The sequence below is a fragment of the Calypte anna genome, chromosome 1 (assembly GCF_003957555.1).
Source record: "Calypte anna isolate BGI_N300 chromosome 1, bCalAnn1_v1.p, whole genome shotgun sequence".
In the NCBI taxonomy this organism is placed as follows: domain Eukaryota; kingdom Metazoa; phylum Chordata; class Aves; order Apodiformes; family Trochilidae; genus Calypte; species Calypte anna.
This window is the reverse complement of record NC_044244.1, coordinates 69,560,579-69,581,576: the sequence shown is the minus strand read 5'-3', so window position 1 is coordinate 69,581,576 and position 20,998 is coordinate 69,560,579. Positions and strand designations below refer to the sequence as shown.

At 35.9% G+C, this 20,998-nt stretch overlaps 1 protein-coding gene across 1 annotated transcript in view; it reads right to left on the bottom strand.

The window, feature by feature from the left end:
- Positions 1–4,471: 4,471 nt before the first annotated feature.
- TMTC2 (transmembrane O-mannosyltransferase targeting cadherins 2) overlaps positions 4,472–20,998 on the bottom strand; it is a 248,807-nt gene continuing 232,280 nt past the window's right edge. The window contains exon 12 of the mRNA XM_030456167.1: positions 4,472–5,172. Coding sequence (XP_030312027.1) covers positions 4,993–5,172 — 180 coding nt within the window. The 3' untranslated portion in view covers positions 4,472–4,992. The remainder of the gene's footprint in view (positions 5,173–20,998) is intronic.

The following is a 20,998-nucleotide window of genomic DNA, read 5'->3' as shown; positions in this document are numbered from 1 at the left end:
TGAAATGCTTGCTCATATGTAACCTTCTAAGTTGTCCCACTCTAGAACTGTGGTACCACCAAAGAGCTAGTGTACCACAACAGGGCAAATTTGTTAAAATGAAGACTGTATGGGGAAGGGAGAAACATCAATTTGATATCTGAAAACAAACTCAACTCTAAAGATTTTCTAATAAAGTGGCATAACATGAAGTGTGCATTCAGCCTTCCATAGGGATTATATTGTTATGTCCTCTACACCACCTTCACCGACCCACATATCTCTGGTTGTTACCATTTGGTTTGATTCATTATTATATCAGAAACATTTTTCTAAAATCTGATTTGCATTTTTAAAAATATTTACTGATGCATACATCTTCTTGCAGTTTATCATAGCATAACTTGATTGTGGGGTTCCTTCTTTGTTGTTGGAATAAAGCCTGTCTCTCTAAAATTCTTGCTCACTTCCACAAAAATGGCATTTCCTCCTTGACACCTCCCTCCTTATTCCTGGCATAACATGGGATATAGTCTGTTCCTTAAAACACATTCTTCCAGTCTCACACTACTGAATCTCAGGGAGATTACACATTCAGTAATCATGTGAAGTAAGGCAGGAACATTTCAAAGTGGGGTCTCTACTTTATTTCAAAAGACCCCTCTTTTAGCATTTTATTTTAAAGACTGTGAAATTAGTGGTTCAGAAGAAAGAAAAGATTCAGTTCTACAGCAAGAATATGACATTTTTAGCACCTACATCTTCATATTGTCTTTAGTTTTAAAAAGGTGTACGATTATATGGGATTCTTCTTAAATTTCCCACAATTTATTTCTACATCTCCAGATTCTCTCACTAGAATCTGTCATTTGCTATGACTCCTAGGGACACGGCAAAATAAAAGAAGTAATTCAGGTGTCAGTGACTGTTTTAACACTAGAGCTGGAGGCCAAATCTCTCTCATGCTACTTGTACTCACCCATGTCAGGCAAAGCTGCTATGGGAATGCCTAAAACACAACCATGTCACAGAGTCCCAAGTCAGATCTAAATGAGCTGATACATTTACACAGAACAATTTAGTGCCTTACCTTCATCTTAGTTCATATCCCAGAAGCAATACAGCCATCTGTGCCAGCTAGAGTGAGCAAGTTCAGATGGGCCTGTGTAAGATGGCTGTCTAGGACAGCAGGAGTGAAAAAAAAACACTGCAGAGCTGCTGTGCTTCCATCAGAAACTGAGATGTATCAGATATCTGTTTTTTGTCATGCTTGGGTAAACAGAAACACTGGAAAGACAACAGAAGGAGGATAGTATAGGATCTCACAAAGGAGGGTTTAGGGATAAGAAAACAGAGCAGGAGTTCATACATGTTTAGACTCTATTTCCGTGAGAAAGGAGTGACACAGATCCTATTATTATTTGTATATTCCATATTCATCATCTGCTATTTCATCAAAACCTACATAGGCAGAGAATGAAGGTAAGGTGTGTGACCTTTGATAAAAACAAGTCAAGACAATTGAAAATGGAACTCACTCAAAGCCTCCCTAGAGCTCTGCTCACAACCATCACCGTCCTTTACCTGTAGAACAAATCTATCAGTGTTAGATAAATTGCAACAGAACTGGGAAGGTATAAGGATATTAGTGTTAGGTCCATTGTGCTAAGAAGGCTCTGTCTCTAGAAAATGAGAAAACCAAAAAGTCAAAGAACCAAGTCACTTTATAACACTGCTTGTGCAGGAACACAGCAGAGTTGAAACTGATCATGTGACACTGCAGCATCACAGAAAGGTGGTCTCAGACCCTAAAAAGACCATGTATGTAAACTGAAGACTTCTTCCCAGCTTTTGTAGCAAATTGTAAATTTTTAGAAGCATTTTTACTGACATAAGGCGTATATGTCAATATTTTTAACATATTATAGCAAATGATAAATTACAATTTATTGATAATAAATTATAAATAATTATAAGAAAATAATTTATTAATATATCTTATTCATCAGCTTTTATTATCACAGACTTTAGAAGTAACAATCAAATATAACAGTTGCCACACGCCTCTGGCAAGATTTAGAGAGTTGAATTATTAATAAAATGCTTCCAGAGATTCTTTTTGAAAATATCAGCTCAAGTAAAATTGCAACGGAAGAAAGCCAGCTGTGATAAGCTGTACTCCACTTATGCTTTATAGACCATCGATACCTAAAACCAGTCAATACAATTCATTAAATTAGAATAATTTTTTTAAAAAGTGTTGTTACAGTAACAGATAGAGGAATGCACAGTGTATTAGTTATCAATGCTTTATTATTGAAAACAAAATTGAAATTCTCTTATCTGGCACATAAACAATTATTTCTACAAAAAGGAAAGCCTAAAAATCTGATAATTTATACAAATAACAGTTTTTCAAAAAATAAAATTTTAATTTAGTAAACTTGTCTTGTGCTCTTTAATTTTTTTTTTTAGCACTGTCTGCAATAATCCACCATAAATCCCTGAGCAGAGAGACATATTTTAAACATGTTTGAAATTTATTCCAAAAGAAGAAAGGTATCAAGCCCAGACTTATAGTAAAACAAAATGTATTCAGGGACATTCTTGTTAAATTTACGCTGGTTCTTTTTTCTTTCTTTTCTCCTTTTTTTTTTTTCTTTAAGAAAAAACCAAAACCAGTTATGAATGCAACCACTGCATTACAAGAGTGCTCCCCCCTCCCTCTTTTGTGCACTGAATAAAAATTACTATAAACAAAAATGAGTACAAGTTGAAGGAGACAAATAACATAGTGAACAGTTAAGACCAAGAAGCCACCAAAGTTTGATGGCTGTTGAGCAACTACAGCTGCAGGATACCACAGTTTTCTATTGAATTCAGTTACAGTTACTATCTAATTTATTTCTATACTTTTTCCAGAAAATCAGTACAGCAGAATAAGTTCAAGCTACCATTGCATTCTAACACTGATTTCAACGATAAAGTTATAGAAATTCACCTTTTTACCCTTCAATTTTGCTTTTCCAGCCATAACATTATTTAAGAAAAACTTGACACACTCCACAAAACCAAACAATCTTGCCCACCTGGCCCTTCTGGTAGACCAGTGGTAAACTTAGCAACTTAGCATATTTTAGAGAGCAAGAAAAAAGAAACACACACCACTACAATTTTTTACTCTACTGACTTTGAAACAGCTGCTCCCAAATCTATTTCAATACAGACTTAAAATCCAAGTGTGAGGGAAGAATGACCAAATAGGTAGAGTATAACACAAGTGTCCCTTTTCCCATTAGGTACACACACTAATCACAAAATATGCAAGGAAAACCAATGAAAAGAAAGAGCAACACTTACAGACTGTTGTGTTAATGTCAGGAAACATTGCTGCAGTCAATTAATAAATAAATAAATACAGCAAAGTATTTTTCTCTACAGTTTTGTCTGATGGCACCCAACAGTTAAAAAAAAAAAAAAAAAAGTTTTAACAGAAGATCATGAGGAAGCTTCAATTCATGGCACTCTACCACTTAACATTTTTTCTACCATTATGAAAAGAACACTGAAGCAGAATGCAACAGGTCATTAAATGAAGCAGTAAATTTTCTTACAAGCAATAATACTTTCTCCAAAGAAAGAAATCATTATGAAGTAGCCTGAAAAAACTGAATAAAGTTTCAATACATCGCAATTTAAAATAAATTATTTTTACATTTAAAAGTGAAGGCTAAAACAGTAACTTGCCCAAATAATTTGAAATGGAAATAAAGTGAACCTCATCAAAAAGAATATTTAGATATTTGACAGCTCTGCTGCTAGCACACATCAGAAGAAAAACAGAATGCTAATTTGTTTATAATCTAAATATGTGATATTTTTTAAAACAACACCCCTGCGAAAACTAACTAGCAACCACCTTTACAGATTTCTCTTAATCTACAGTTTTTAGCATGATCGAATCCACACCCTTTGGTTATTTGCTACCCTCATCTATGTATAAAATTCCCTTTTCTCCAAGTTGCTCATAAAGTCTCAATTGTAGCATATCCAGTCACTAATACTTTCAAATTTCATTTGGCTAAATTCTTGCAAAAATATTGTATGCAGAGTCTAGTTCAAAATTGGTCTTACCTAGCACTAACGTAGAGAGGCTCAAACATGTTGTTCTAGTATACTATTCAAGATATCATCTGACATCAGGGTAAACATCAGTCTTGCTTGTATTGCTAAATCATACCTCTGGATATAAACAAAATATCTCTTTTGTTTTTGTTTTTTTTCCACTCTACATATACATCTGATGTAGAATATGGGCTGTTCCTTGATCATTCTGCCTAACCCAGTTATTTGACTGTGTATCTCAAGAGCACTGCATTAAAACTTAACAAGATGAAATATGCATATTCTCAGTAAACAATTTTGAATTATGTCATGTAATCAGAAGTGTCAAGTTTGTAAAAAAAAAAATCAAACAGTAAGTTGACCATATAAGCTGTGAAATTTGTAAGCAAGTGGTTGTAAAGTGAGATACAGCAGCATTAAGACAAACTGCAAACACACTGGATTTAGTATACATTTTAATGAGTTACCATATCAGCAAAATACTTTAACCTACTATTACCACTTTTAGTCCCATATGGCTTAGTGTACACTGTACAATTCTCCCTTACTATTTCTATGACAGTTTACATTTTGTGTACCCACCGAAAGATGAGCAAAATGGGATTTGTAATTATTTATCAAATATGCAAAAACACCTTCTCTCAAGTGCTACAGTTCTAAATATTTTTGTGGGGTAATAAGTCCTTCATTAATACCTTAAAGTCTCTCTTTTTGCATTATCTAGCAAAAAAACTTATGCCAAAAAAGCAGAATAGCTTCTCCTAGCAGCAATTAAGACATCTGATCTTTGCAGTCAGGTCCAATGAGTTCTCTGATTGGGCAACTGCGTGGAAGTTGTAGTTTGTGGTTTAAATCAGTTTAAGAAAAAAAAGTTTAGGTTTTTCATCATCATGTTTTAGATGTCTTTAAACCTTGTTTCTCCATGATATTCCACAATTTGCGAAGATTGGACTGAGTGATGACATCATCAGGTTTAAGTTGAAGAGCAAGGAGGTAGTTTTCTTCAGCCTCTTTCAATTTACCATTTAGATGAAGAATGGCTCCAAGATTCATTAGGGCAGCTGGGTACTGGTAAGAAAAAAAAAAAAAAAAAAAAAAAAAAAGAAAAGGGAAAAAGAAATATTAGGAATATTTTCAGTTTTTCTTTTCAGACAACCTTCTTCCACTTGAATAAATTATTCCCTTGTGTTTGCAGACTTTCCATGGAAGCAATTTAGCAATTCAAGCAAATACAGATAACAAGAAAAGGTTTCTGAACAGCTGCTGTATACTTTGTGCTTCAAACAGGGCAAGATCTTGTGTCTACAGAGATAGACTTCTCTCTTAAATGAGAAAACACAGAATTCATAAAGCTTTACATGTGGTAATGTCAGCATGGCACAATTTTCAAGAGAAAATTAAATTAATCCAAGAGTGGTTTAAAGACAGGGATTTCATTTTAATTCAACCCATTGCCAATAAAGAGTTTATAATTGTTAGGAATAGTTAACACAATTGAACTCATTCCTTTTTTTCTCTTTGTCTTAATTATAACTAGGAGCAAATCAATCTGCTCTTAGACTCGAAGGATGTTGAAGGGTCCTTGGATATTCTTTACTGTGCTCTCACAAGCATGTGAATATTCATTTGGAGTCAGGCTGTGCAAATTATTTATTAACAAACAACTGAATAAAATTAACAGTGGTGGAAACACGTGCTGTTTAATAACAAAAATATAGATATCTTATAACAAGTCAATTAAAAAGCTTCTTACGTGATTAACAAGCTTTTCAAATTTAGCTATGACAAAATGTTTCTTGCTTTATTAATTTCATCTTCAGATCTCTCAATTATGAAATAATAGGTTGTTCATGATAAATAAACCTGTCTGGATACTCGAGTTAAAAAATATTACGAGGGCACAAAAGCAGATTCATGAAGCTGAAGAGTCTAACCTACCTTTTTGCAAGTACCTAGGATATTTACATGCTAGTAAGAGTACAGTCAAGTTCTTCCTGCTTATTTTCACCTATTAATATATACATTACAAAAACCTCATAAAGAACACATTAAATTTTCAGAACAACTGGCTTCCAGAGTTTTAAAATTAAGGGGAAAAAAAAAAAAAAAAAAGGTCCAGTGTTCTTTATTGTAAATATTGTAATGCAAATGTAGGGGTATCTGAAGATATTTTTAGATTTAATTTTTCTTGCCTTAAACTGACACATTATTTCCATCACTCCTAAGTCAGTTACTGTGTTTTTTACTAAAAATCAAACAAAAAAACTCAGCTGGATTTTATTACAATTTCCCCTTTAAATATTCTCCAGAATTTCCTCTTCAGTCATTCTCTACAGAGAAGAATTAAGCCTTGAAATGTAATCTTTGCTGTGGACAACATATTAGAAGCTTCATTATCATAGCTATAGCTTTGCAGTGACAATCTTGCATAGTATTTTATAATGGAATAAAACATTCCTTAATCAGAAGTGTTCTGGGGGCTAATTGTAACGATGCAAGTGAAGAAACATTGGAAAACAGCTCCACTGTATAGGATTGGTTGTATAAATACCCACATATTTTATTTATTCCTTAATTTTTACACTTAAGATTGAGCACATTTTTTCAAATCATGAGTAAAATGGCCATCCCCACTTCTTGTGCTCCTTATTTGTTTAATTACAGATAATGAATAATTTTTTTTTCAAGAGCACAGTTACTGACACAGAACTGTCTTCCCACTTGAAATATGTCTGTATCTAAACAAATTTAAAATGGATAGGGATTAAAAAAAATCTTAAACCTAGAAAAACTAATTTTAAATATGAAATATATTCAAATGTGCTCAGGGCTAATTTTACAGCATCCACAAACTTATTGTGTGGGAAATAACAGAGCTGTCTTATACAGCTCCCAGAAGTCCTCTTACTTTATTTCACACTCTCCTTAAAATATGGTATGGGTATGGTACTTATCAAGTACTCAAAAGAATGACTCTATACCTAGCTAAGAAAACCTTTCTACCAGCATTTCTTTGATTTGGTATATTATTTCACTAGAGCAAGCAGCATCTAATATGTAGAAAAAGAACACACTGCATAAATTTAACTGAACATGAAATTTTCCAACTTCTACTTGTCAGTCCTGGTTTCCTGGAGACCACATTTTAGGCCATTTTAGCTCTTTAACAAATGTATCCATGGAAAATGTGAACTGGTAACTCATTTTGGGTAGTGCTGAAAGCTCATTCCAACTCCTTCATGTTTCAAATGAGGAAGTGAACAAGATTTTGGAAAGACCACCCCCTAACTTTCTAGGGTATCACCCACTCCAATGTCTCTGTTTTATTGTAACAGCCACAAGAATTTGGGGTGACTGCAAGATTGTGCATCAGTGCAGTCACTCTCTGATGGTCTGAAGACACGAGAGCAAGACATTTGCTATAGTTTTTCTTCACGTGTATTGTCTTTTATTAAAGACAGCTGATAAAACTTTTCAGTACAGTCAGCAGCTACCAGTGCAATAACAGGGGACTTGTAGCACTGTATAACAAATGACACCACCTACTACTTCAGAGACTTGAAAGGGGAAACAGGCCTGCTTTCATTTCCTTTTGGAGACAGATGCTTTATATCAAGGGAAAAAAAAAAAAAAAAAAAGAAAGAAAAGAAAAAAAAAGAAAGGGAAAAAAAGAAAGATAGAAAAACTGAGTGGCTTTTCTATTTGGGTTATAAATTCTGTCTTTTATGGTCTATTGGGAATTATTCCCTTTATCAGCATTTTATCATGGTGTGCTTGTTTCCTCAGTAGTTTGGTGGGGTTTTTTGGGTGCTGGGGGGAGGTGCTCGTAGAGAGGAAGGGAGAGGAATAGCAAAACAATAAATGAACAAAATAGCAAAAGGCATGCATTTAGTTGCCTGAGATCTTTTTGCTCTACATTGATGACAATTCTTTCAAATTTCCTCTAAGCTACCAAAATAAAAGAAGAGGCTTGGGGCAAGCAAAAAAAATTGAAGTCCTCTCTAAAATTAAAGAACTATAGAATTCCCAAATATAATAATAACAACAACAACAATAATAATACTTAGTAGTATTTCACGATTATACTAATGTAACCAAGTACAGTACTGGACTAACAAACAGAATCAATGACACAGATTAACTGATTCCTTGTTCTTGCTACACTCACATCAAATGCAATATCAGAAGAACAGTACCAAACAGATGACAAGTTTACTCCTACATATGCCTAAGAAGTTATGGAGAGAGACACAAGTACAAAAGCACTTAACCTAACTTAAAAACGCCTCTTGCATGGCAGACAAGTATGGAAAAACAACAGCACAAACATCAAAATCTGAAATTGTTTTCCCCCAAGCCCTACTTACAGATCACCTTCTTTGCTCAACATGACAGAGGCCACAGCAGCAGAATTTGTGATGAAAGTGTATTTTGTTGCTGTCGAGGTATTTTAAGGAAAATCATGTCACTTTTTACTCCAGTAGAATCACAAGTGCAAGCTACTTCTCTCTTAGCCATTTTAAAAGGTCACTGGAAAAATGATGCCAATATTTGTCTTGGTCTTAATTACTGTAGTGTGTAATATTGCAGATACTTCAAAACAACCCCAGGACTGCTTAATGAACCCTGTAATCAGTATGGCCAACCCATCAGAAACACAGAGGCTAAGTGTTTTGTTTTAAAACAGTGCAACTAAGGACACTTGCTCTTTTAAGGGTTCCTGTTGAGTAATATCAATACTTAAAGGACACAAAACGTCATTCCCAAGTGAATATTTAATCCTGGAACTTGTAGTTAATTATGGGCAAAGAATTCAAATACTTCTTTTTGATAACTGAACATACACAGAAGGTACAATGACTGCGGAGAGAATCAACAGGGTTTTAGTTATAGATTGCTCAGCAAGTGTGAGAGCAAAGCAGTGGTGGACTGCTTCTTCATGACAGTGACCGTGGGATACTGTGCTGTCATACCTTCTTTATTCTCCTCTGGTGAGGGCAAGAAATTTCACTTGAACTTTTATTACTGGTGGTATTGCTGTAGCAATACAGCAGAGTATTTTCTGCAACAGTCAAAACGTCAACAGCTCCTTTTCTATCACTACAGATAACGGGACAATAGAACCATTTCAGGGTTGGTACTTGCTTTTGACAGACCTCAGAACATTTGAGTAAAACTATAACCAAGGAGCTGCCCAAAGATGTAAGGATACTATAAAACATCCTGGTTTCTCAGGGATAGAATCATAGATTTGATTTTCTATTCAGAAAAACTGCATTTTTAAGACTACAGTTCAGTGGAAACAAATTTGATAAGAAACTTTGTTTTAGCTCATGGCCAGCCATGGCGTGAGGGTTTCCATAGTGATCAAGGTCTTTAGCACTTCTGAGTTCGCTAGGTGCTAAAGGAGTGAATGCCAGGGCAGCTGACTCAAGCTGGCTAATAGAAGTATTTGATTCCATAAACATCACACTCACTATAAACTGAAAAATTTGCTGGGGACTAGTTTCTTTCTTCAATGGCCACCATCCCTGCAGTGTCTTGTCTGTCCTGCTCCCAAGGGCTACTCCCTCTTTGACTGTGACTGTCACACGTTCACTAGAGCAGTGGTGCTCACTGCTCATTTGATGAGGGCACACAGTGACAGGACAAGGGATATTGGCTTTAAATTGGAAGAGGGTAGATTTAGACATTAAGAATAAATTATTCACTATGAGGGTGATGTGAAACTGGAACAGGTTGCACAGGGAAGCTGTGGATGTCCAGTCCCTGGAAGTATTTAAGGTCAGGCTGGATAGGACTTGAAGCAGCCTGGTCTAGTGGGAGGTGTCCCTGCCCATGCAGGGTAGTCAGAACTAGATGATATGTAAGGTCCCTTCTAACCCAAGCCATTCTATGAACTTCATGTATCTTTTAGTATTAGTATAAATATTAGCTTTTAATTATAATTTTACTCAATCTGTTTCCATTTTGGCCAATGTGCCTCCTTATCTTTCTCCAGTTCCTCTTCTCAGGTGGGGAGAGGTCACTGGGTGATTGAACAACTGACCAAACAAAGACAAGCATGGGGTTAGATGGAGAGGGCAGAAGAGGCTGGGGAGGGACATGCAGTGAGATGCTTGCTGCCAATTGGATCTTACTGTCCAATGCCATACATTGAAAGCACTGTAAATTCAGCCGTGAAATATGGAAGTAAACCTTTTCATGGGAGTGACTGAATATTGCGAGATAAGCCGAATGCATTCTTTCCACAGACTCATGTTTCTACCAGGTTCTCTACACTCTAAGGCTTTGTAACAACTGCAGTTTGCATATGCTATGTCTGGTATTTTGTTTCAAACAGAACATGAATCACTAGAAAGACATTGATCTCCAGTAAGCTGGCTAAGATGACAAGAGTGAATTGTCTGGGAACAGCTAAGTTGGTGCAAAAAGCATTCTGGAACAAGATGACAGGATGCATGGCAAAATATTACAGATCAGAGAGAATAAAAAAGAAAAAAAATTCAGAGTTGAGAGGGATTTCTTGTAAGCCCAGACAGCAAAACATTCAGTTCTGCTGGAAAACAAAACAAAAAAAAGTCAGCATCTTTGAAACTCTTAAAATGGAAGAATGCCCTTCAACTCCTCTACAACAGTTAAGTACATCATTTAAATTGCAAGTTTGTTTTTAACTAGTGAAAAAAGGAAATGGAGAGGAAAACTTTCTCCCTGCAAGTACCAAAGTGAATTAACACTGCAAAGAGCACAGTTTCCACAGTTGTACTAGTCAGAAATGGACCTACATGTCTCTGCTGTAAAGGGAGCCTGCATCCCAATTAAATTACCCTAAGATTAACTAGAATACAGATCTCTATGTATTAAACTAACAACTAATCTAGGCTATAGAGGACAATAGATCCTTTGATTCAGTTGTCATCTTTAAGAGTACTATGTTGTTAGAGCTGACAGAGGAAAACTGTAGCCAATATTTACTTTTATCTCATGAAACAGAAAGAAACTTCATTTAGCACTCAACTCATATTTTGTTCACCAGTAACAAAACCTTAATATCCAGGGAAGGTGAAAACAAAACAAAACAGGACATCAAAAAAAGAAAGTCAATCAAAAAATGGAGAGATGGGAACAGAGTATTTTCTGTTGAATACTGTTTATGTAATAGTCTCAGGTTAGGATAATACATCCATTGAATAGATCAAGTTAATAAGAAGAATATCATAAGTTAATTCCAGGTCATATTAACAACGGATGATACTACAAAAATGTTAACCATAAGCTTAAAAGAAATATTTATTTTTATTTTTCATTTAGACATTCTCATCTGGACATTCCAAGAAGATGACACTTTAACCTGCCTGGTGAAAGAAGAAGACACATGGGTATTTTTTGTATGCATCTAGTCTTGTATGCTTTCAAACACTAGAGACTATCCTGTCTCAAACAGCAAACTACTGGATATGTAAGCTTAAAACCAGAAATTAAAAGTGAAGGAAGGGGTTTTCACAGTTTTTTTTATATACTAACAGCACATGTAGGAGTTTTCATCCACAAGCATATCATCAAATTACTCATTTTGCTTATAGATTTAGACATTGGCATTACTAAGGAAACTCACAGCTGTGAGTCAGAGTAGAAACCTAGGCTTGGCTTGGGAAGGAAGCATCAAGAACTGTACTTTGATTCTCAAATTATCACATCAATAGGGGACATTTTAACATCAATGTTCTCCAGTCAGTGGAGGTTTTTTCCTGAACATCTTTTTCATCTTAAACTTCAGAGACTGCTCAGTGTTTCAAAAACACAGTTATCTAAAACCAAACAAGCATCGAGATACACGTTACATCTTGCTATGAAAAGCTGTCTACCATTGGCCTTTATATAAATTCAGAATATACTGGTTTATGTTTCAGTGCTAGCAAAAGCATGTGCTACAGCTGGTTAAGGCAACAGATCACAGAAGCAGCTGAAGAAGTCCCAGATTTACAATTGTAATTTCTTCGTATCTAGATTTTTTTCCCCAATTGCCATGTACCGATTGCTCTGAGTCATGCTTTAAAAACCTCCTGGTAATCACCCAGTTTACATAGAAGCCACGATGTATTTTTTTAAGGTTTTTAAAAAAAGTATTTTCCAAGCTTAAAAGTGTTCCTAATTAAACTTCTAGCTTTCCAGATCAAATGCTTACATCAGTAAAGGATATGATCATTACAGCAAATTTTCCAAACACTTTAGGACTTCATTTAAAAAATCTTCAAATTACTTAATTTTTATTTATAGAAATCCAACTGTGCTGTGATGTCTACAATTTGATAATTTTAAAACATAGCTAGAATTATGGTATAAAATAATTAACAACTTTTTTTATCTAATATGAGTATGCTGCATGCTAATAAGGAAGTCTATACTCCCTCCAAGTGAGAAACTTGCTGAATAATAATGTCATCTGAACTACCATACTGACAAACCAGAAATTCCCAGAATTTTTTATAACAGAATTTTGTCCTATTAAGAAAATGTAACAGTGTTTTTTTTGCATATGCTTTCTTTCTAAGCCTTGGGAACCAGAAAATGAAATATCTTTGCATTACTGCTAAATATAAACTCCACTTTTAATTTAAAAGAATTAAAAAAAAAATTAATATGCTCTACTTCACCCAGCAGCATGTGGGGGCTGACAGCACATAGGGCTGATTAGAATAGTTGTCCATACTAACACCATCAAAACTACCTGATCTTCAGAGAAAACTAATTTACCAATCATCTGAGGTTATGAACACAATTATATTCACAGTGTATATCATTATCAAAAGGTTGTTTTTTTGTTTGGTTTGGTTTGGTTTCTGTTTTTTAATCATATAAAACATTTTTCAAGATGCTAGTCACAGGCATATCAAGTATTGCATTAGAGCTCCCACTTTTAAGTAGAACAGCCAAAAACTGAAATTTCAAAAGGAAGAAGTTTCATTTCTGGTGTTGAAAATTTAGAAGCTCTAACTAAAGGAATCTCAAAATCACAAGATTTCCAGTATTTTGAATCCAGATGCTGAGATGAATGTTAAGTGTTGAAAAAGGCTTTCCACCTCTGGCTGACAGGGGAGTCAGTTCAGTTAAACACATGAGCACTAGGTAAATATTGATATCACTCTAAGTTTTCATAGAATCATAGAATGGCCAGGGTTGGAAGGGACCTTAAAAATCATCTAGTTCCAACATGAATGTCTGTTGCTCTGTCTTTTTCCATCACGGCTGTGACCCCACTGTACAAGGCCACCAAATTAGTCAGGCAGGACCTGCCCTTACTGAAGCCACTCTGGCTGTCACCAATCACCCCTTTGTTATCTGCTTGCCTTAGCAGCCTTCAGGAGGATCTGCTCCTCGATATTGCCAGGCACAGAGGTGAGACTGACTGGCCTGTAGTTCCCTGGATCTTTTTTTTTTTCCACTTTTGAAACTGGGGGTTATGTTTCCCCTTTTCCAGTCTGCCATGACTTTTTAAATATGAGGGACAATGGCTTTGCAATTTCATCCATGAGTTCTCTGAGGAGCTGTGGGTGAAGACCATCAGGTACCATGGAGATGTTCACCTGCAGGTCCTTTAGATGGTCAAAACCTTTTTACAGAACTTCAGGTATTTGCAGTCATAAGGTATAGTTTTTTAGGCACACTTGCTCTGAGCACGCAGAATGAGAATCTTGTTAACTTGTTCCAGGCTTATATCACGCACAGTCACTATTAAGGCAGCCCACAAAAAAGTGTGATATTAAAGCACTACAGAAACAGGAATTAAAAAATACTATAAGAGATGTGTAAATGTGGCACTTAGGGATATGGTTTCAGGGTGGACTTGGCAGTGCTAGGTTTACAGTTGGACTCTATGATTTTAAAGGTCACTTTCAACCTAAATGATCCTATGATTTTATGATTATTAGGCACTGTAGGATATTTATGATTAATTTTAGCCTTCATCCCACCTCTTCAAAGACATGGTTTTATTTGGCTAACTCTACCCTAGAAAACAGCATCAATCACTGTTTCTTTATTGATACTAATTCCACTAGCAAGAAAGTGCAATTAATATCTATCACACTAAATTATACCAGTTTTGTAACAACATGGTTTAGCATTAGTGCCTGAGGTACTTTCCAATTGTCAAAAAATGCAACTTATGCATGTGGCAATATTACCAAGGCAATTGTACAAATAAATTTTTGAGATTTATGTATTGGTCAAGGAGCTACTTTTTTGTTACAGCATAGACAAAGTTTGAAAATATCCTGTTTATGGATCTTTTCTTTTCTCAAACACCTGCATGGAAAACTTTGAACTTTTTTCCTTCCCTTTAGTCCTTTTTCATCTGGCTCCTGTCACTTTCATGCCCATTGCATAGTGCAAAAGGTTATGCTCACACTCTGTCTGGACTTCAGTTTTACCCATAGGATTATGAGAGCACCTGAGAAAAGAGGCATATACTATTGGTCCTTTGCAAAATATTGAATTACAATGGTCTTTGTGATTCATAAGAATTCATGCTTTTGGCAGCCAGTAACCTGCACGTGTTCCCTGTATACTATTTAGAAATTAAATCTACAGTACATATTAAGATTATTAACTTCCCAGGTAAGGGCAAGGATTTAATTTTAATTTTTGTAGCTCAAATATTTTAAGGCTGCAGTTACTAAAATTTGGTATTTCGATAACTAATATTAAGACCACCAGAAATTAACTGTTCACTAGTATTTTACAAGGTTGTGACCTGTAAAAAAATAGAATTAATTTCTGTTAGGGCAGCCTTATTTAGTACATCTGCTCAGTGACACACGTTTACAATGCTTTTTAGGTAATTAATATCAATAATGGCATTATATGTTCAGGGGTAGATTTACACACCTTACTCTGAGGTCAGAGGCTTCACTTCTCATAACTGCTGTTCATTGAACAGATGCTTTTTGTACTCTTCAAACTATGTTTTTAAGAAAGCAACAAAGGAAGCATCACTGTGAATAACACTTCTAAGAAAGGTTTAATTCATTATTTCTGAAGGCAGAAGAAGACAACTAATATTTGCAGGACTAGCAGCAGGAAATTCAATTCCTGCCTCTCAAACTATCAAGTATTATTCAGTATCCTTACAGAAGCACCTGAACAATTAGTAAAACTGCCTCCACTTAGTAATAGATGTGCTCATTATATGGAAGGACTTATTTCAACAGGGTGGGTACATCTGACTGTGTATGTGCTCTCCAGTGAAACTAAATGTGGTAAATAGGATCGTGTAAATGCAATATGCAGAGCTGACCAATATACAGTGGCTCACAACGCCTCAACAAAAGGGTCTTTTTTTTGTGAAAAATTAAAAGCTATCCATGCCCTCCTAACTGCATTTTCTCATTAGTAGACATCAGATCTCCAGACTGTAAATTTCCCTGGAAAAAATACATTCAAATTGGTACTATAGTTCCTCTTAAAGACAAATTCCAAGGAAGGATTCAATTGGACACCTGCCACCTATCCACTTCCTAGCTCTCTGCAAACATAAAGATCTCAGGCTGTTATCTCAGATCAAAACCAGGATTATTGTAGGATATTCTTCCTCTGTACACCTAGATACATCCAGAGGTGTGGGAAGTTTGGGGCGGAGGGGGAAGGGGAGGAAAGAAATCTAATAGAATTTGCCAATCCACAACTAAAAGTCAGTCCTAGAATGAGAAATAGATCAAAATTGTAGTTAGATTAGGAGAAAATTATGAAGTTATTAACTGAAAAGCATCCCACTGAGAGTGTCCTGTTGCTTGGTTCATTTAACGAGTATAAAAACACTTCCTTATCAGTTCTAATTGAAGAATAAAATCATTGCATTGTTTCCTGAGTCAGGACTAGACTACTCTAGTAGGAAAAGGCTTGATGGATTCTCTTTTAATTGAGTTCAAACAAATGGTTTCATTTCTGAAATGGTAATCAACTGCTGTGAGTTCTATTTATCATAGCACTTCATTTTTGATGGACACTGAGGGCTTTGTTTACAAGGCAAAGCCAGTCTTGCTGTCTCCAGGAAGAGATGCAGTCAGCATTGTACCTCCTGCCATATTACTTACTACCAGACTATCACTCGCAATCAAGTGCATAGGTCTGTTCATGATAGATCTTCTTCACTGCCACAATTTTTAGTTTTTAGTGTCTTTACAAACTACAGCCTCCCATCACCTCTAAGCATGATGATTCCTTTCATTTAAATGAATAGTACAAATCCAGGCTCTGACTTCCTGTTAGTTTTGCAAATCTATTTTTGGAATTATTCAATAAATTAACATAACAGTTGAGCACAAGCACAATTGTTGCACAGTTATTTTCATACTGAAAAATAATCACAGAAAAAAAAAATCACCTGTCTCCTTAGATGTGGATGAAAAATGCTAGATGAAACAAATCTCCATTCCAAGAGACAGTATTACTTGATGTCATATCCTTTTTGATTTTTTTTCTTAATTTTGATGGTGAACTAAACAAATCTTTATACCAGAAAAAGACTTCAGATTTCTATATTAAAAATACATATGAAACATGGAAAAATAATTGTGAGGACACTAAGAATTCCCCTCATGTTAACTCAAGCACATTCCTATAAAATTTCTAAATTTCTTGACAATAACATAGCTCAAGTACTATTTCTTGTGAGAATTTCCTCTTTTTGGAGAATTTATGACATATTGAAAATTATATGCATCTGATGGTGTCAGAAGGGCAGCCTGGAGAGAAAACAGAACCTACACCTTGATATTTGGGTATTTAACTTCATAGGAAACATCACTGGACTAATAATAAGCATGCATGATTTCTGTGAAAACATGGTGTTTTACATTTTAGAGATATAGATAGGGTTTTTTGGGTTGTTTGTTTGTTTGTTTGTTTTTTTGAGATTCTAGACACAATTTGGAGATTTGAACACTCTGGGGAACAGATCCTGAAATGGAAAATGGGCACATTAAAAAAATGTGTTGGTTTGTTTGCTTTTTTTTAAGGAAATACTCTATTACCAGTTCCAAGCAAGAAACAAGGGATTGCCACCAGATATACTTGAAAATCTTGTATGACTCATGTCCTAGACAAATAGCACATGAATTATCAATTTCTTTCTTTGAAATTACATGTTAAGCAAAAAATTACTGTTTTGACATTTCTTGGTAAGAGTAATTGATGATTTAAAGAAGATTAAAGTAATTAAAGGGTAATTAAATTAGAAAAAAGAAGTTAGAATATAATTGCTTATTTCCAAGATTTGTTCTAGATGTTAAAGAAAAACATGTCTATACATTTTAGAGTTAATGAAGAGGAATGACTCAGAAAATAGATTATGCCAATAATTAGACTGTGAAAGGATTAATATTTATGGGAAATCTGTAAACATTTCCATAGCTAAAAAGTAAATGAAAAGCACTCCAAATTGCCATGACAACAAATTTCTTGCTTACTTTGCAAAGCATTTCTGGGTATGCAGCTTACTGTTTTAAAAACTCTACATTAGGAAGAGTTCATAGATGCTTGTAGAAAGCTACTTGAAGAAATCAGGAACTATATAACCCAATTTACCTCTCATGTGCAGGAGAATCAGAAGCAACTATAATCTAGTCAATAGTGCTACTCCAATAGTACCTGTTTGTGTGTCCTTTGTCCCCTGATGGATTTCATAGGGATGGGAAACTCTATATGGGTTTTTCTTTTTATTGTGTCAGGGTTTTCTTGGTTCTTGGGATTCTTTTTGTTGGTTGGGGTATTTTGAGTATTTTTGGGTGCAGTTTTGTGGTTTTTTTTTAAAGTGGAAGGCATTAATCTCTGCTGAAGTATTTATACTTTAAGACTCAGAACAACAGCCTATCTTGAAACAGATAGTTCTGCACAACAAAAACCCTAAATATGTCTTTAAGATATTTAGGAGGACCACAGTCAAAGCTATTCTGATACCAAATCCCAGAGCCTACCAATTTACCATAACAGAGAAAGTGCTCTCACATTTTTGAGATCAGAGAGCGGTGTCCTCTTTTCTCTTAGGGTTTTCCACTGTCTCCTCTCATAGTGAAGCTGATCTATGCCTAAGCCTCTTACCCCTCTTGTTTTCTGAATTCAAAGCATTAAAGTATGCCATCTGGAAATACAATTCCCATCAGTCATGTCTATCTTCCCATTAGGAAGCCACAGTGCTCTTTTTAGTCCCTAAAAGTTCTGCATGCCCTATAACAATTGGTTCAGTCTTTAGGAAGCAACGGAGCAGGAAGAGAAGAACTAGATCCTGGGAATTTTTTCTTATTCCTCACACCTTCACCAGAAGAAAAGAAAGGAGGCATTTTCAGGAGGCCAAGAGTGCTGCTGAGCTGGAAGGCATCCACAACCATTCATATCATTGAGATGGAAAGTCTGGCACACTTGAGTGGAAGCCTTAAACAATGTGAGGCTGAGCAGCAGCTGGTGCTGGTAGCGGGAAGCTGAGCCCCCCTGACATGGGGCAGGGGAAGCTGAGAGCAGCTCAGAGGGAAGCAGGCAACCAGCAGAATCTCCAGCTGCCCTACCAGGCCCACTTTTGTATCTACTGTAAAGGCAGGCACAAGTAGTGGAAAACATCTGAACAGGTGAATCTGCTGGAGGCTACCTAAAAATACAGCTCTGTGGTCATTATCATAAAGATAAAAGGTTGCCATGTGTTCATTGCTTTGAACAAACAACTGTCGAGCTAGAAGAACATTTTAAAACAAGAGAGTGTCATGCTTTACTGGCAATAATACATGGTGTAAAAATCATATATATATATACCATTTCTCTAGAGGACCATATCAGCTTTATGTGTACTACGGTCCAGAAACAAGGAGTGCAATGGCAAGATGCTCCAACTGGGACTCGACAACAGGCACTAGGTAGACTTGTTCAAAAGAAATGCAGGAGCAAGAGACTCATCACTGATGAGGTATCTGCAGGATCCCTCACTTGAAGATCAGCTGTAGACAATTTAAGAATCACTGTTAAAACATCCATTACTGCCATCAGCAGCAGAACAAACACTGCAGGAGCTCCTATAAGTTCTGTGAACATTCTCCCTGGCAATAATAGGAAATACAAATTTGGCAAAATGCATTAAAGCTGTCTCTCTCACAGTTATTCCTAGTCTGGTAAAGATACATGAGAGAATCACTGAATGTTCAGGAGAACCTCGGATAGGGAAATTTGGCATGGAAACACCTGAGGAAAAAATACATAAAAAAGCAGAGCTTGTTTACATATGTTTCAAGATAAAATCCAACACCTACTTTATTTCTTAAAGATGTGTGCACTACTGGAAGTACATTCATTTTTAAAGGTCTTGCCATAAGTAAACCCCAGATCTTATGAATACTTTCCATAAGGAGGCACTGAAAGCATATTATCTATAAGGTGGCTATAAAAATATAGACTATTATCTGGAAGTCACCAGGATTCTTTTTTCAACTGTTAGACAGCTTGAGGTAGAGCTTATTGCAAGCTTGGAGCCTTTGACATGAAATCTGAATTCCAGCACTGGAGAAAAAAATAGAAACTGCTTTTTAATATGATATTGTGTTAACTGATTACATAAACCCTTCGAGTCAAGAAATAGTTTAGTCCCCCACATCATGATTAAACCATCTAGTGGAAACTGTATTTATTTTGCTTATAGGTACATTTCTCCTTTCCCCCTCGTTCTATGTGTGTGTCTCCTTATGTATGTTGTTACAGCGAGACATTTAATCAAGCCCTTTTGAAGTGGTAGAGTGGAAACAGCTGCTCCTGACAATGTGCCAATGACACGGGGCTTAAAGCTGTCACGAGCTCCAGACTGCAAGCAACACTAACGTGTGGTTGGGATGGCAGGGACTTGCAGGTCACGGCACCTCCTTGAGGAATGCTCCTAAGCCAATCAGCTAAAGGTGGTGGCTCAAAGTCTTAAGGCTCTGGAGAGCTCTCTTGCATTTAAGACTCTCAAGGTCATACTTCAAAGTGCCCTGGTTTCTCAAGAACCCTTGGCCATATGTGGGGGTTCTAGGGCAGTTTTTTTAAAGATTGGCTGCTTCAAGTTCAGACTTAAAAAATTAGAAATGCAGTTCTGTTACACAAGTGACCCCTTAAAAGTTAATAAAAGTCAATATGTGACATTCCTGTAACAAATGCCAATTTAAAGAGAGTTTCTGGATGACTTTTTTCCACAACAAACTGAGCTTAAAGCTCACATTTCAGAGTGCCTATCAACTTGTTAAAATGATTTCCTGGTTTGTGAACATTAAGTAGGGCACCTAGAAACCATCTCTGATAGACTTGCCTCAGCAATACTCCCACTTGGAATAAATATTGCATGTCCTGCTGTCCAAGAAACATAAGTTTTCATTTTTTCACGCAACTGAATTTGTTAAAATTAGACCAACGTGACTAACAGAAATCCAAGCCAACATTGCTAGAACAAACATACATGAGCTTCTCACTGCTCTAAAATGACTTTGTTTTGATGATGGTAAACACGCAGTGTGGAAATGCATTTTTTGGAAAGTATTCAAAAAGATCCAGGGGCTGGGGAAACTGCTCTTTGTTGGTTACCTATAGAGCTGAAGGAGAAAAAGAGAGTCCTGTAAGAAATGATTCCTGCAAATAAAAGCAGATTCCTTCTCTGAACTGCTTTCTGGATTCCTCTCTTCCCCTTGGCTCTCCAGGAGAAAGTCAACTCTGTGAAGCCTATTTGGAAATAGACATAATCTTGAGAATGCTTGCTTCTTCAGGGAAGTTTAAGACAAATGATTCCCATCTCCACACCAACACTATATTCCACAGTAAATACTGCTCTTCTGAAATTTGAGTAGAAATTACTTTCATAGGCGATAAATACATAGTTACTGTGAAAAGGCCA